Source organism: Pteropus alecto, unplaced genomic scaffold (assembly GCF_000325575.1).
Source record: "Pteropus alecto unplaced genomic scaffold, ASM32557v1 scaffold78, whole genome shotgun sequence".
Taxonomy (NCBI): domain Eukaryota; kingdom Metazoa; phylum Chordata; class Mammalia; order Chiroptera; family Pteropodidae; genus Pteropus; species Pteropus alecto.
The window spans coordinates 8634194-8650994 of record NW_006443124.1 but is presented as its reverse complement, the minus strand read 5'-3'; the positions used below and the strand labels follow the sequence as shown (position 1 = coordinate 8650994).

The following is a 16801-nucleotide window of genomic DNA, read 5'->3' as shown; positions in this document are numbered from 1 at the left end:
AGTCATACGCGTGTGTCTCACATTCACAGCCACTCTGTCCCATGGTGCCGGTTCCATGTCCCCTTCCTCTGACCTGCACACCCCTGATAGCTGGATTTCTGTCCCTTCAGCCCCCACCTGCTCCCCACTCCGAGGATGGGGAAGTTGAGAGAGATCAGTCAGTCGTACTTGTCACATTGAAGAATTTCTTCTAAAAAAAATCCACTCCTATGACTTCCCTATGGGCAGCCAACTTGGGGTTGGAGGTGTGATGGAAGAGACATTGATGTCCTTGCTGGAAGACTCCTTGGCTGTGCTCTTGGAGGGGAGGCAGGTTTGGCCTGGTCCCTCATGTCCCACAGGGCCGGGTCTGGGCTCGGTGTGGGAGCTGGCATCTTGGGCCCTCGCTGTCCTCAGAAGTCACCGTTAGCTCTGCCATACTCTGTTGGTCACACAGACTAGCTACAATTCAGTGTGTAAGGAGACCTCACAAGGGCCTGAGTGGAGGGAAGTTTGAGGGCCATCTTGGAGACTGGCTAACATAATGCTCCAAGGTTAGATATTTTGCCAAATTCTGATTCGCAGAGAAAGCTTGCTCACCAAGCCAGGCCCCGGACTTGGGGTCGGGAGGTTAGGGGGAGGCAGCATAACACTATACCTGAGAAGGCCGTGCCCAGTACCCAGCACAATGCCTAGTCTATAGTGGGTACTCGAGCGTTACCTGTTGGACGAATGGATGAGGCACCAATTAGGGGGGCACATTCTCCTTATATGGAGCCTAAAGTTGGGGAAGGAGAGGAGGAAGGAGGATGGGAGGACAACGAGGCCGCCGTGGTCACTGGACAGCCTGGATGGAAGGGCAAGGCCAGCATGCCAGAGGGAGGAGGAGGAGTGCCTCAGGCTGTGCCACTGCAGAGCCGTGGCCGGATGAAGTCACAGCAGAAGCAGAGCTGGAGCCCAGCTGCTTTGCCAGGAGCCCCGGCTGCAGCAAACCACGTGAGGCTTGGGGCAGTGGGCAACATCCCTCTGCCCCCCACGCACCCCAAGTAGAACTGTCCCTCATTTAATGCTGGTTCTCCCGAGCCTTCTCCCTGGGCACAGCTTTCGTCACTTAGGAAATCTCTATTTTGGAGAAAAACTAATTCCTATGGTTTGAGGATTTCGATCTTTAATTTTTTTTCTCCGTACTTGCATCAAAAGTGAGATGTCTTCAAAGCCCCTTAAAATTTCCTCTCTTAAAAACAGGAGGTTTAACTTAGGAAATCTCTATTTTGGAGAAAAACTAATTCATATGGTTTGAGGATTTCGATCTTTAATTCGATCTTCTCCGTACTTGCATCAAAAGTGAGATGTCTTCGAAGCCCCTTAAAATTTCCTCTCTTAAAAACAAGAGGTTTGTTCTTTGCCATGTTCACACTGGCCCTGGAGCAGAGAGCAGTGTGGTTTGGGGGTTCAGAGATGAGGGTTCATCACAGCCTCTTTCCTCAAAGTGTGGGCTCTTAAGTCTGGCCTTTTATTGGATGGAGAAACTGAGGCCTGGAAGGAACAGGGTATCCAAAGACCCACAGCAAATGAGAAGACCTGGTCTGTCCCTTAGAACAGAATGTACTGATAGGTCCAGTTACTGATGCCCGCCCAAGTTCCAGTCCTGTCCCCAACCTGGACCCAGAGGGCATTCAGAGGCCACTAAGTGTGGTTGTACCTGGGTGAGGGTGGCCTGCCGGTCCTCAGGCAGGTGTGGAAGGGAGACCACGGCCCTTCTGACATGCTGGACCAGTGCTGGCCTCAGCTTCCCCTGACATCCCCATAGAGAGAAAAGGCTGGTTTGTAAGGAGCCTGAACCCACCTCAGCGTGGTCCAGGAAGGTGTGTCCAGGTGAGTTGTAGTCGGCCCTGAGATGGGTCTCCTATCCACTCGCGGATCAGCAGGAGGACTGAAAACCGCCCGTGAGAAGCAGACGCCCCTGCCGACAGAGTCACATCACGGCCCTCCCGTGCAAGCCGAGGTCCTCTCCTGTCAGGCCCCACGGCTTCAGCATCCGCTCCCACAGCAGCTTTCAAGTGAAGCTCCTCGGGCTCCCTTGCTTTCTCACACCTGGCGTCACACAGGCTGCTCCCTCCAGCTACCGTGCCCTCTGCTACCCCCATGGGTCAAAATCCAACTCATCTTTTTTAAGACCAGACTCTGTCTCTACTGTCCTTTCTGGCCTCTGTTCTTTTCAGGTCGGGAAGGCGTGAGGTTTCTTGGTCCGTCCCCAGAGCCCAGCAGTTGATGTCTGATGCACACATGATGGACGCCCGCCGCGTGCAGAGTGCGGGGCGGACGATCTTCAGCACGAACTCCCCTCTCACTTCCAGCATTGCAAGCTCGCTGCGTCCCGGGACGTTTAGCTCACAGGAGGTGCTTGGCAGGGGCTTCTAGAAGTGACCTCCAGAGCTGCAATGGCTCCCTCCACCCCTCACCCCACACCCTTCTCCTACAGAAGCCCCTCAATTCCAGATCTCCCCAGCCAGATTTCCTGGTCCCCTGACCCACACAGCTGCCACTTGTCCTAAGTACCGGCCCACTTATGCCTATCAGCTGAGAGGAGAAGGCTGAGGAGGGCCAGGCCTTCCTTGTTCTCAGACATGCACAGAGCCAGCCAGGCCTGCAGGAGCATGTCAGGGAGGAGAGGACAGAGGCATCCCCTCCCGTCCCCCCAAGCACTGTGGCATCTGCTCCAGGAGCCCTAAGAATACGAGTGCAGTCGGCAAATGTTAACACCATCTCACTGATGGAGAAACTGAGGCCACGAAGTGAGGACATTTATGAAGAAGGACTGGGTGGGGGCAAGGGCTTTTGGGGAAGTCACTTCTACTTTGAGTCTGGGCCAGGAGGCAGTGCCTTGGTTAAGAGCTGGGCCCTGGTGTGAATCTCTAATCCTCTCCTTACTGTGTAGCTTTGGAGAAACCACTTAACCTCCCTGAGATTCATTCTTCTCATCTGTAAAATGGGGACTTGCCTCACAATTCAGTGAGATGTTGTAGGTAGAGCATGTAGCTCTGGACCGACTTGGTGCCCTGAGGTGGAAAAGAGGCATTGGTGAATCCAGGCAGGTGAAGAGATTGGGGGTATCACCTTTCTTTGCTGGGGTGCTCTTCCTCTAAACATATAGTTCCCAAGAAGCCTCAGATGGGTCCTTGTCAAGCTCCTCAGAGGTCCACTCTGGCACCTTCGGGCTCCTCCTAAGCTTCTGGGTCAGCACCTCTTTCACTGCCCAAGTATATACTGATCTCACTCTGCTAGCCCAGTGCTGGCAAAAGAGCCAGAAAGAACTCCCTCTGGGGCAGCCAAGCTGGTCTTTCCCTCCTGAGAGCCGCAAGTGCTATACAGCAGCGCCCTCTGCTGGCATATCTTGACAAGACACACACAGCTGATGTCTCCATGGCCCAGAATTTTGGACTGCCTAAGAGACAGACCCATTTCTACCTTTCAAAAGACAAGGAAATTGAAGTGTGGACCTGTCCAAGGTGAGTCAGCAGCACTGGAAGCAGAGGCTAAGCAGCCAAGTCTCCCAGCAGCTGCTTTGCCCCCACTTCAACACCACCCGTCTCTGTTTGCTTCAAATTGAGCAGGTGCTGGAAACACTACAATCCGAACATGCTCTGAATAGCCTTTCTCAAAGAATTGTCAATAAAAGAAGGAATCCTGCCCCAAACGAGAAACTTGAAAATCACCATATGCCCCTTGTTTTCCCATGAGACTTGGGGAAGGGCCCTCAGGGCTCCCATTACCTAAGGCCAGCACAGCTGTGATGCAGCAGGTACAAATGCCCAGAGAAGGCAGCGCATGCGTGTGTTCCCACTTCATTCATTCATTTGCACTTGATCATCAGTAATTACTGTTCACTTTCTCTGCGGCGGAGGCTGAGAATGCCCCCAAGGCCATGCACATCAGACAGGGCCTACCCTCCCTGAATCCCTGGGCATTGCAAAAGGACCCACACGGCGAGGGCTGGCAGGAGAAGCAGGGATGCCTCCAGAGGGGCAGCGAGGTCTTGACCTCGACCGAGGGGTCTGGAGAGGCCTCTGTGCAAAGGATGCTTCAGCTTAGGCCTGAAGGAGGTAGAAGTTGGCCTTGAGAAAGGCAAGAAGAGGAAGCTGCAAACCTCCCTCTGGCAGTGTGTCTCATGGGCAGATTCATGGCACACATTTGGAGATGGAGTCCAGTCTTTTCCTTCTGGAAAAGAGCCCACTCTCGCTCAGCTCCAGCTCATTAGCAATACAAGCAGTAGCTTTCTGGGCTCAGGAGGCCGTCCAGGGGCTGCCAGGGCCACTGCCAACTCAGGACCTTGCCTGCCAACTCAGAACCTTTCTTATTGGTCCCATGCTGACACGTGACTGAGGGAATGACAATCTGCCTGGTACTCATTAGGTGGTCCTCCTAAAGGGGGGCCTTGGCGAACTAGCAGCTTCCTACCTACAGACTTGCTCCAATGGTGAACTCACAAAAGAGCTACCCTTTGGAGACCTTCCATTTCTCATGAGTGTCCCAGCACCTTTGCTGAGCATGGCTGGGCACAGCCCGGGGACCCCACAACTCCGTGGCAGGCCCCTCGGCCCTTTTAGGATCAAGCGTCAGTAGTCAGACTCCATCTCACTTTGGAAGAAGGAGGCCTGGCTGGCCTAGCTGCTGCGTGATGGCCTAGACGATGTGACATGGATGTGCCGGTGGGAGAAGAGCAGGCCCAGCAGAGGCTCCTTCCTCCAGGCCATACCCCTCATCATTCTCTGCAATCCTGAGTGCCATGGTGTGTCTCTGCTGGAGACTAGCAGGACACCAGAGGACAGCGAGTCATCTTCCTTCTCAGAAGGAGGCCAGGGAGCTTCCACTGGAGCCCGAGCACCACCCCATTGCCAGGCCATGCTCCCTGTGAGCGTGGACTGCCAGCTAGACTGGCTGCAGGGCACACCTACAGACAGAGGCTTTAAGGGAGAGAGGACTGCCCCTCTTCTGGGCTGTCCCAGGGTGGATAGTGTGGCTGAGCCTGGGCCTGGAGGGAGCTAGGTCCCTGGAGAGCTGTCTCTGAAAGTTAGACACGACCCTGTGGGCTCCAGGTGCTGAGTGGGACCTAACTGGGCTGGCAATAAGCATCACTGCCCTAGGTTGGGACAGGGAAGAGAGAGTGCACGGCTGACTGGGGTCAGCAGCATCCGCTCAGTCCCAGGGAGGTGTGTGCATCCCACCAATTGCATTTCAGGAGGTGGATCTAGACAGGAAAGTGGGGTGGGGGGCAATCAGAGGGAACAAGAACAAACTCCAGGTTGTCCCTAGAATACCTCCACCACCTCACAGGCGGAGGGCTGATACTTCCTGACTGACAGGGTCTCATTTAACCTCACAGAAACTTGGTCTCCTCACCTCTGTTTTACAGGTGAACACAGTGAGGTTTCTCTTAGAGAAACAACTAGTAGGAGATACAGGTAGACCAAGTTTTATTGCACTTCACTTTATCGCTCTTTACAGGTGTATTTTTTACAAACTGAAGGCAAGACCCTCCACCAGTCGAAATATTAGGACTCGCTTTGTTGCAGTGGTCTGGAACCAAATTTGCAATATCTCTAAGGTACACAGATACACATGTACGTAACATAACTGTGGGGTCTGGCTGGGCAAGGCCGAAATTTGGAAGGCAGGCCGGCGGGCTGGAAACTGGCAGGCATGTGTTTCCGTAGGGGGAGTTTCCTCTTCCTCAGGGTAATCTCTATTTTGCTCTTAAGGCCTTTCGACTGACTGGATGAAGCCCACCCACATTATCCAGGACAAGCTCCCTTACTTAAAGTCACCTGGTTGCAGGTGTTAACCACAACTACAAAACACCTTCGCAGCGACACTTAGATTAGTATTTGATTGAATCACCCGGGACTGTCTCCTAGCCAAGTTGACACGTAAAACTGACCATCAGTGGTGTGTACTCACAGCTGCGGCAAGGAGGAAGTGGGGCTGTATGTAAAGCCCTCAGCATGAACTTGAAGACATCCTCAGGGCAAGGTAGCTCTGACGTCCATTTGCTTGTCTGAAGCAATCAGGTAGAGAGGTTGGGGTGTGCGTGTGCGTGTGTTTGGGGGCAGTAGGGAGTGTTTCAGCCAAGATGGCAGAACAGGGTTTGGGGCCTGCATGTCTGCAGGGTGTAGGGGCCTGGGGAGAGAGCACTGGGGGAGGGGGAATGTTTGTGGATTCTGGGAGCTGCAAGGCAGGCAATTCCAGAGGTACAGTGTGCTATCTGGCCATGGGGACCTTCCGCCCAGGCAGCTCTCAGAGGAAATTTCCAACCTAGCCTCACCCCTCCCGAAGGCCTGGCCAGGGCCAGGCGGAGAGTTTTTAGGGCTCTGGAAATTCCCACCTGGCGGGTGTGCCCTCAGCAGGGGCTGCGTCAGGACCTTGGACTCTGGACTCTGGGTGTGGTCTCCCCAGAACTCTCCACTGTGACAGTCAAGTCTTTGGGAATAAGCTGAAATCTGTCCTTACCCAGATGAGCCTACAACTTAGGTGTGATGACTTTCATCTCCTAATTTGGGCCAGTTTTCTAAAAGATTCACATCTATATGATATGCACACACATTATATACACCAAACATACAGGCATTTTCCTCACCTAGGAATGAAGGTCATGATAACACCCACCTCACAGGGCTGCTGTGAGGAGTAAGCCCAGGACAGCAAGTGGGGCATTATTTCAATGTTTAGGAAATCTTGGATGTTATTAATAACTGATATTTATTTAGAGCTGGCTTGTAGTCTACCCTTGGGTTGGGCACTGTCCACATTTTATTTCAGTTCTTTGTGAATAGGTGGGTTCTGAAACCTGGGTGCCACGGGGAGGTGTGGGGAGCAGCCAGGGAAGTGTCCCTAACCTTTAAAACTGGCATGGAAAGTTGTATGTCCTGTATGCTTTGTAGCAAAACTGTCCATGGCTTTCAACCAGCTCCTCAGAGAATGAAGAACTTCTGGTTTAGTTGATAGTTAGACATTTGTTTAGAAATTATTTCAGCACTGTTTTAGCTCAAAAGAGGATGTGTTTTCACAGGTAAATAATCTACTTCCCGACCTTGGATAAAGCATCCCTTCCTCCCTCTTGTAATGAATGAACTTTGCAAAAATGTCCCTGCAATCATTTCCAGTGTCAGACGCAATGTGAATAATTACAGGCACGGGCGAGCACCTTCGCCCCACAGAGCCGAGGTTCTGCAGCTGGCAAGAGAGAGGTCGCCGTTAGAGGAGAGGGCCCAGGGAACCCTCTCCTGGCCTTGGCGCCTCGGGGCCCGGGGAGTGCGGTGGCGCGGGGCGCACCATCGCGCCGCCTGCGTGCTGCGCCTTTAAGGTCCGCTGGGGGCGTGCTGTCAGCTGCCCGCGGGCCGGGGGAGAGGTGAGCGCCGCCGCCCGGTTTGGCGTCGGACCTTCGTGCGCTCCGACTCTCCGCGGCCCTCCCCGGCGCGCCCCTCCCGGGGGCCATGCCCCGCACACGCTGAATGGGCACCAACCCGGCTCCGGGCGGGCGTGGCGCCGCGGCCCCGGCCATGGGCAGCTTCCAGCTGGAAGACTTTGCGGCAGGCTGGATCGGAGGTGAGGCCACCATGGATGGGAGGGACCCCCCCTGAGAGGCGTGAGTGCTTTCGGGAGACCCCCGGGCCTGAGAGGCAGAGAGAGAGAGGCGGGCCAGGTGCCGCGAGGGCCGAGTTTGCACCCCGGGCTCCCGGCAGGCTGCTCTGCGCCCCGGCTTCCCGCCCGCGCGGTGCGCGCCTCCTGCTGCGGGCAGAGCTCGAAGCACAGCGCCCCAGGGGTCTTGCGTTCTCCGGCTGCCGCCCGAGTAAACTCTTCGAGCCTCACAGAGGTTCACCTGAGCTTCCGATTTGCCTCCAAGTTAGATTCCGCGGAGCTTGATCCGGTAATGATTAAGCCACACGTCCAAGCGGACAGCCAATGGAGCGTCCCGGCGCTTACACAACTTTCGGTGACCGGGTGCGCACCTGAATTTGGGGACGTGGCTCGCAGGAACTTGTGGGTGAGGGTGGCGCTGTCCTCTGGCCCCGGGAGCAGGATGGGGAGGCCGACTTTGTGATCAGGCTGGTCTTAGGGGGCGCCCTGGCTGGAAGGAGCGGAGAGAGGAACGCTTGCTGTCTGCAGCCCCGGTCAACTCTCAGGTCCCTTCTCGTGGCACTATGCTTCGGGAGCTCTCTCTGCCGGCCCCGGGATGAGTTTGCTTGGTCAGGACTTTCATCCATTTCCTTGCGTCTCCATTCTTCTCTTCCCAATAGGTCTATCTTTCCCCTTCTGGCAGCTCTTGGTGGAGGCGTGGGAGGAGGGTTTGAGGGACTTTCTCCATTCTTCTCTTCCCAATAGGTCTATCTTTCCTCTTCTGGCAGCTCTTTGGTGGAGGCGTGGGAGGAGGGTTTGAGGGACTTAATGTGAAATAATATTTCTTTTGGCCCCATCTAAGAGAACCATCAGGATGTCGGCAGACACAGCCTCTCCCCAAAGACCAGATAAAGTACTTAGGTGCAGAGGCAGAGACTATGGCATGTTTGTGCCCCACCAAAGATTCTAAGTATGGAGGAGACCAGGAAATTTGTAGGAAAAGGAAAACAAAAGCAAAAGAGCAGCAAGCTAGATAGCATCCCGGATTCTTCCCCTTCTGGGGCGCCCCTCCCGCCTGGCGGGAGTCCAGGGCTGCCCACCCACAGGTGGCTGCAGGGTGCCTGCTTCTCACCCGTTCTGAGCAGAGGTGGTTCCTTTCATGGTGGGCAGTTCTGTTGGCACAGACTCTCGGGTTGGATTGAGACCTGTGTCTCCTAATTTTCCCAGCCAGGGGGTTGTGCCTGGAGGCCCACTGGACATCTCTAGGCTGTCTTTGGACAACCCCTCAGCCATTCCAAGGGAGAGCCTTCCCTCAGCTGTTTCCTTAAGTAGCCAGACCAAGGTCAGTAGGGCTGCCAGTGGCTTGGTTTAAGAAATAGCCTGGAAGATAAGGCTGTCAGAGGAGTTCGAATTCTCTGACAACACGGAGACCTTCCCCAATTCACACAGCAAGTAGTGGATTGTCCCTTATTCTGTAATTGTTTTTACTTTGTTGATGTTAACCATTTTTTTTTTCTATTAGATGATGACGAACGTAGTAGCAGTCAATTCTTAGTGGGTACCACATGCTGTTTAAGTGCTCTAAGTATATTTTTAAAACAACTTTCTTAAGGTTATTTTACATATAATAAAATTCACCCATTTCAAGTGTACAATTCAATGATTTTTAGTAACTTTACCAAGTGGTGCAACCATTACCATAAATTAATTTTGGAACATTTTCACGCCCCAGTAAGATCCCTCATGCCCATTTACAGTTAAACTCCATCCCCTCCTTCTCCCTCTGGACAACCACTAATCTACTTTCTATAAATTAGCCTTTTCTGGACATTTTATATAAATGTATTTATAAAGTATGTGGTATCTTGTGTCTGATTATGTATATTTCTTCATAACCTCAGAGAGGTAGCTACTTTTATTACATTCCCGTTTTACAGGTAAGGAAGTGGATACATAGAGGAATCCGATGACGTGCCCAAGGCCATGCATCTAGCATGAGCACTGGGATTCCAACCTGGGCAGTCTGGTACCAGGGCCATTTTAACCCCTGTACTCATCTATAGCTGTTTTCTTTCTTGATGACCTTGCATGATAAAATTTCACCATTTTAAACAAAATTCACATTTGGTTTGAAATTTTACTGGTTAGTGAAGTTTTAAGGTCTGGAAACCACTGACCTGATAGTCTGATGTCTTACCTTGCATCTTTGCTTTTACATGGGTGGGCCAATGAGTGAGCAGGGAGACACTGGTCCAAGGTTGGATCTGGGGTGCTGCCCTGGCCTGAGGGATGCCTTTAGTGAAGGAGGCACTCACTAGGGGGCCAGCAGCTGGGGCCTGAGGACCAGACTCCTTCCTTCCCCTGCTGGGAGGGGTTCTTATGAAGTGAATGCTCCCGCTGCCCACTGCCCATCACCTTTCTTCCTCTGTCCAGTTCTGTGGGAAAGAGGAGCTGAGAGGGGTCTGGAGGTTCCAGACCAAGGAAATGTTTGCTGTGGGGTTAGCTGGGTTCTCGACCCCTGTAAATATCTAGTATTTTAGGCCCCCCTCACCTGCTAGCAGAGACCCTCTCTCACCAGTGTGATGGGGAATTTGTCTTAGGAGAATGACTCCTGATTCAATCTCACAGTCACTCTTCTGCAACAAGAGCTTCTTAATCCACGTGAACTCAGGGTGGTCTTGCTTCCTGCCAAAATGGTGCAGTCCTTGTGAGTGTGGGCAGATGGGCATTTTTCTGTACAAAGATCCAGATCATCCATCACCTTTTGGAAGAGGCCCCCCTTTTTTAAAAAATAAAAAACAATAGCAATAGCATCTCTTTTTGAACGTCCTATAAGTACCAGGCTCTCTGATGGTACTTTACATTCATTACTCATTTCATTCTTACAATGGAACCGTAAGGTAGGTGCTAATATTATTCCCACCTACACACGCTAAATATGAGGGGTACAGATGTAACCTGTAGGTAACTGAAAAGTTTCTGGGTTTTTGCTTTTCGCCTTCCTCCCTTTTTCGAGGTGGAATTCACATAACAAAATTAACCATTTACAGTGTACAATTAGTGACATTTAGTACATTCACAGTGTTGTGCAACCAGCACCTCTGTCTAGTTCCAAAACATTTCCTCATGTCCAAAGAAGTCCCTGGACATGACTTTAAGCAGTCACTCCCATTTCCCCTCCCCCAACTGCTAATCTGCTCTCTGTCTCTATGGATCCATCTCTATTCTGGATAATTCACATAAATGGAACCATACAATATGTGACCTTTTTTGTCTGGACTCTATCATCTACATAATGTTTCCAGCATTCATCCACTCTGTAGCCTGTAGCCGTACTTCATTCCTATTTATGTCTAATAATATTCCATTGTATGGATACACCACATTTTATTTATCCATTCACCCAGTGATGGACATCTGGGCTATCTCCACCTTTTGGCCATTGTGGATTGTGCTGCTATGAACATGCATGTACATGTACTTGTTTGAGAGCTTGTTTTCCTTTCTTTTGGATATATACCTAGGAGTTGAATTGCTGAGTCAGATGGTAATTCTACGTTTAACTTTTTGAGGAACTGCCAAGCTGTTTTCCACAGTGGCTATACCATTTTACATTCCCACCAGCAATGTATGAGGGCTCCAATTTCTCCATATCTTCCCCAACACTTGTTATTGTCCTTTTTTGATTTGTTTTGTTTAAACTATAGCCATCCTAGTGGGTGTGATTGGGAATCTAGTGATTTCGACTTGCATTTCCCTAGTGACTAATGATGTTGAGCACATTTTCATACACTTCCTGGCCATTTGTATATCTTCTTTGGAGAAATGTCTATTCAAGTCCTTTGCCCATATTTTAAAAAAAAATTAAGCCTAAGAGTTCTTTATATATTCTGGATACTAGACCCTTACCAAATATATGATTTGCAAATATTTCCCCTCATTCTGTAGGTTGTCTTCACTTTCTTGATAGTATAATTTGATGCACAAAGTTTTAATTTGTTTATGACAGTCAATTTATTTTTTCATTTGTTACTTGTGTTTTTGGTATCTAAGAATCTTTTGCAAGTCTAAGGTCATGAAGATTTCCCCTATTTTTGTATATGATTTTTATAGTTTTAGTGTTTCCTTTTAGGTCTGGTCTATTTTGAGTTAATTTTTGTACATGATATGAGGTAGGGGGTCTAACTTCATTCTTTTGCATGTGGGTACCCACGTGTCCCAGCATCTTCATCACCCTTTATTGGGGTGCTTTGTTTCTTGAGGCAGATCCCTAGTTTACTTCATTTTCTCTTGCCTTCTTTAATGCCTGAGCCTGTGCCTCACACATTGGGGGTCCTCCCTGGCAACTGGGCATTGACTAAAAAGACGAATATAAGCCTGAGCCCTCTGTCCTGTCCCAAGCACCAGCAGGTGCAAGCCAGGAGTCCAGGGGCTGAGTGACGGAGTATTCTTCTTCAACCTACAGGTGCAGCCAGTGTCATTGTCGGCTACCCTCTGGACATGGTCAAGGTACAGTAGCCATGTTTGTCATTACTTCTTGGAAATGGGCCTGGAGTGAGTCTGCCTCCAGAACTATGCCTGCTGTTTCTGATCCCCAGGGAGCGTCCAGCCCAGGGCAGGCTCTCTGTGCCAGCTCGGGGGATGTGGGGCCAGGAAGCCTGGTTTGGAATGGCTCTACCCTCATCACTTGGCAGTGATTTTGTTTTTGTGAATGTCTCATTTCTGCCTCCAGGTTCTCAGGAACTGTGGGGGAGGCGGTCAAGGCACTGGGGAGTGTCTTCCTATAAGTCACTGTGGAACCAAGGAACCAGGAAAGGCTTCAAGTGTGAGGTGGCATCTGAGCCCAAAATTTAAGGTTGGGTTTCGAGTGATTAGAAAAGCTATTTCAGGCACAGAAAACAGCATTGGCGAAAGCACTGAGATGGGGACACGTTGTGATGCCCACTTGGGAAAGGCTGGCATGGCTCCATGCTGACACATCAGATTTCTGACAGCGGCTGCAGATCCAAATCCAGAAAAGGGAGGTTAGCACTCAATCCTTGGAGGCTGCGGGCATCGGGGCAGGACTCTGGACCTGGGCAAGGGATGGGACTCCGGAGCCAGCGAAGCCATTGGGCATGGGGTCATTTAAGCTCCTTGTTTTACAGATGTAGAAATTGCCTCAGGTCACATAATAAGTTAAAGCATCAAGGAGTGAGACACTACGAAGAGATAATCTTTGACTTCACTCCCATCCCTGCCACCTGTCCCCAGTGGTGAGTGGGACTCAGAGCCACACCCTGAGAACATGGCCACAGATAGTGACTTCCAGATCTGCATCTAAAGCTCTGCAGGGATTGCACACCAAGAGAAACCTCAAAGGCCTTTCTCAAGTGGCTGTGGCCATCTCCTTTCTCCTTGTCTTCCTCCCCGAGTAACAGGGGCCCCCTCCTGGGTCATGGCCTAGGCCTGCTCTCCTCTTCATGGAGAGGTCAGCCTACTTGTCTTAAACAGTTGAAGATATATCCTGGCTCTTTGTGCCCCTCATACGGGCCCGGCCTTTTTCTCATACAGCAAATGTATACTGGACACTTTCTCTGTGCAGGCACCGTGGGGATGGCAAGGTGTTGGTGGTGGACAAAGCAAGTGTAACCCCTGCCCCGGGCAGCCTTACAGCCACATTCCTGATGCATGTGACCTTTGTGTCTTCCTGGGACTGCATCCTTCCCTTACCTCCAGCCTGGCCAGGAGCTGGTGGAGCTTGTTGGAGCTACCACTACCTCTTTGGACGGGCAAGTCTGGCTATCCCGGGTCTGGCCACATGTCACCTGAAAAAGCGGGAGCTCTCCTTCTTCACTCTGCCCCCGGAGCCACTGGAGGAAACCCTCCCGATAACTAAAATCCAGTCTCTACTCAGCCCAGGGGTGTGTCCCAGGGCCCTTGTTTATTCCCAGAACATCCTCCTTCCTTTCTGCCTTCTGACTGTCATTTTCTCTAGAGTCCTTGTCCACTGAGAAAGAGCTTCGGAGTCAGAATAAACTGGAGTCCAGTCCCAGCCTCCCCACCTACTCTCCTGTGACCAGGGCACAGCACTAACCTTCCTGAGCCTTGATGTCTTTGTTTATTAAATGGGCAAAGAATACCTCCTAGGGCAGCCGTCATGGAGATCATCACTGTGGCACTGAGGATAGAGCAATGAGCGGGCCATTCCCATCCTGATGCACATACGTGCTGGGATGTGTCCGAGGTCCCAGGGCTGGCCCATGGGAGAGTCAAGCTAGAAGGACCTGGGCTGCTGAGTTGGGTCAAAGGTTCCTTCCCCTGCCTGCGGCTGCCTCATCACAGGTGGGAGAGCCAGCCACTGGATGCTTGGTGGCAGTAGAGCCAGGATCAATATTCTCACCTGGCTCCTGGCACAGCTGGTACATTTAGGGTTTAGGCCTGATGCAGTATGACCAGCTTTCTAATCAGGGCTCAGCTGCCTTTAGACCAGCTAGCAAACTGTGAGAGAATAAATTTGCATGGTTTTAATCCTTAAGTAATTTGTTACAGCAGCAGCAGGCAACTAATACAGGGAGTTGGCTTTCTTCATCTGTCAAACAGGGCTAGTATCCATGCTACATAGCATTTGAAGGGTTCAGTGAGATAACTTCTATAAGATGTCCTGTGTTTCCCCATGTATACATTTGGTGCACACTGAATGCCAGCTCTTGTTGTAGCTGGAGGTCCTGGAGGCTTGAGCTGTGCTGCTGGCCTTGGTGGCCGCCTCCCAAGTGCTTAGCACAGCTGGCAGAACTTTGCTCCCTGGCTTTGAACCTATTCTGTGATCTGGGTGGCGTGCCCTCATGTACCATTTGTTTGAGTGACTTGACCACTCACCCTTCTTAGTGGGAACGTGATCCTTCCTGGGGCTCAGGCATTTTGTGGGTTCACTCCCCAGGGCCAGCTCCAATAGGGCTGGAACCAGCACAGGAGAGTGGCCAGCCTCAGGCCAGCCTTAAATGGGGCAGAGAGAGGCCTGTGCCCTGACCCACCCTGGCCCACACCCATGCCCTGGTTGGGGATGCCACAGCCCAAGGTAGACCTCTGTGGTTCTGCTTGGCTAGAAGACCCGAAGGCCCAGTTCTTACCTTGAAGCATCTTCCAGGGCCTCTTCTGTATCACCCAGCCCTTCTGGTCCTGGGTGGTTAATTTTTCTCTGTGGCACCTGCCATCTGACACACGTATTTACATGGGAATTGCTTTTTATTGACTGTCTTTTCCAACTCCACTGGGTTTAAGTTCCATGAGGTCAGGGAGTTTGTTTACTGCTGAATTCCTGAAGACCGGAACAGTGGCTGCTGTAAAATAAGAACTCAGTAAAATTGATTAAGAGTTAATAAATACATTTCTCCGATTATGAAAGTAATATTTATAAACAGTGCAATACCATTTATGTATCATACCTATAGGAGTACTACATATTTCCTCTGGCTCTCCAGCCGTATCAAACTGTTTAGATGAATGCCTATAACATGGCTAAACTTTTAGCCATGTTATTCTCTCAGGGGAGAGGGCAGGTGAGAGAGAGAGGTGGGCCAAAGGAGACTCTAGCTTTATATGTAATGTTGGCATTTTTTTATTAAGAGAATGTAGTCCCATATTAGTTGTCTACTTAAATATTTTAATTACATAAGCTAAAAATGACCAAAGGAATCCCTGCTTACTGTAGAAAGATGGAAAATGAAGAAAAGTTCAATGCAGAAAAACGACCCCTGACTTTTACCTCAGAGGCCATCACTTTTATGATGTGTGTTCTTCCAGAGTCTTCTCCACTTGTCTACAGATGGAGCTCAGGCTGTGAGCGTGAAGCATTAGCCTGTACCCTGGGCCTTAGCTCCTCTCAGGACCCTGGGTTCGGGAGTGGGAGCAGGCCCCACATTTCCTTCTCTGTGGCCCTCACGGCCCCTTCCTCGCAGGCACGGCATGCCGTGGGTGCTGGGAAACTGTTTTAATGGAGAATTATAGGCTGCACCTCTTAAAAGAAGCGGAACCCTCTGAGAACAGGGTAAAGGGAGCCCTGGGCACGTTGTGGGCTTACTCAGACCCTCTGTGTCCTTGCGATGGCCCTTATCACCAGAGCCAGCCTCTGTTAGAGTACAGCACGCCTTCACCATCCGGCCCCCTATTCGGCCAGTACCAAGGGGTCATGTCCAGGGCCCCACTTGGCTCCAGGACAAGAGGGAAGTAGGAGACAGCCCTGCCCTAGGGGAGGCGCCCCCATAAACCCTAAGTAAACAGAAAACAGATGACACCACCGCAACATTTAAGCTCAGACTAAAAGCTGAGCAGCAGCTAGAGTTAGAACCTTCTGAGGAAGGAGCAGGGGTGGAGGCAGGAAAGAGCTGATCCTCTGGGGACTGAACATGTGCCACATGGTGGTACGGCGGTAGGGGGATGGAAGGAATGGCAGGGTGGAGTGAGGCAGGCTCTGGCACTCACCCAGAGCCTCCTGGGCCCTGGTAAAGAGTGTGGAATTTATTCTAAGCTGATAGGAAGCCACCAGAGAACTTTAAACAACACAGAACCGACTCATTGCTGTTTAGAAAAGACCAGTCTAACTTGTGTCAAGGAGTGAGGGGGACGCAGGAGGCCGGCGAGGAGACTAGACCATTGTCCAGGTGAGGGATGAAGGGTTCTCTAGGTGAGAAGAGCAGACCACTCCCAGGGATATCTAGAAGGCAGAGTGATGGACAGAAGATTGGTGAGATCCATGCGACAGATTACCTTTTCGTACTCAAGAGGCAGGGAACATATGTTCCCAAACAAGCATCATTTTTGCTCGACAAACTGGCCTTTGTTCTTCTTTCAGACCAAGAGGGTTTCTGCTGTATTTAGGGAGGTCTGAATGGGACATTGAGGGAGACAGTGCAGGTTGAGGACAGAGGGCCATCCAGGCCAGGACTGAAACCCAGTCTTCCTTCCTGGCTCAGTCTCCTCGGGCTGGTCCTTTCCTGCTCTGGGCCTCAGTACTGGCAGCTCAACGTCTTGGGGGCAGTGGGGATGTGAAGCGTCTCACACCTTTGCCTGTTTCTTCTCAGACTCGCCTGCAGGCCGGGGTCGGCTATGGGAACACCTTCAGCTGCATCCGCACCGTGTACAGGAAGGAGAGTGTAAGTGCCCCTCCAGAGGGTGGCTGGATCCATTCCTGCCAGGGCCTCTCACGAAACGGGGCAACCCTCCCTCCTCC

At 51.4% G+C, this 16801-nt stretch overlaps 1 protein-coding gene across 1 annotated transcript in view; it reads left to right on the top strand.

Annotated features, from left to right (window-relative positions):
• The first annotated feature begins 7400 nt into the window (after positions 1 to 7400).
• The window catches only part of SLC25A48 (solute carrier family 25 member 48), a 36817-nt gene continuing 27416 nt past the window's right edge, over positions 7401 to 16801 (top strand). Inside the window, exons 1-3 of the mRNA XM_025040730.1 lie at positions 7401 to 7581; positions 12059 to 12102; positions 16653 to 16724. Coding sequence (XP_024896498.1) covers positions 7488 to 7581; positions 12059 to 12102; positions 16653 to 16724 — 210 coding nt within the window. The 5' untranslated portion in view covers positions 7401 to 7487. The remainder of the gene's footprint in view (positions 7582 to 12058; positions 12103 to 16652; positions 16725 to 16801) is intronic.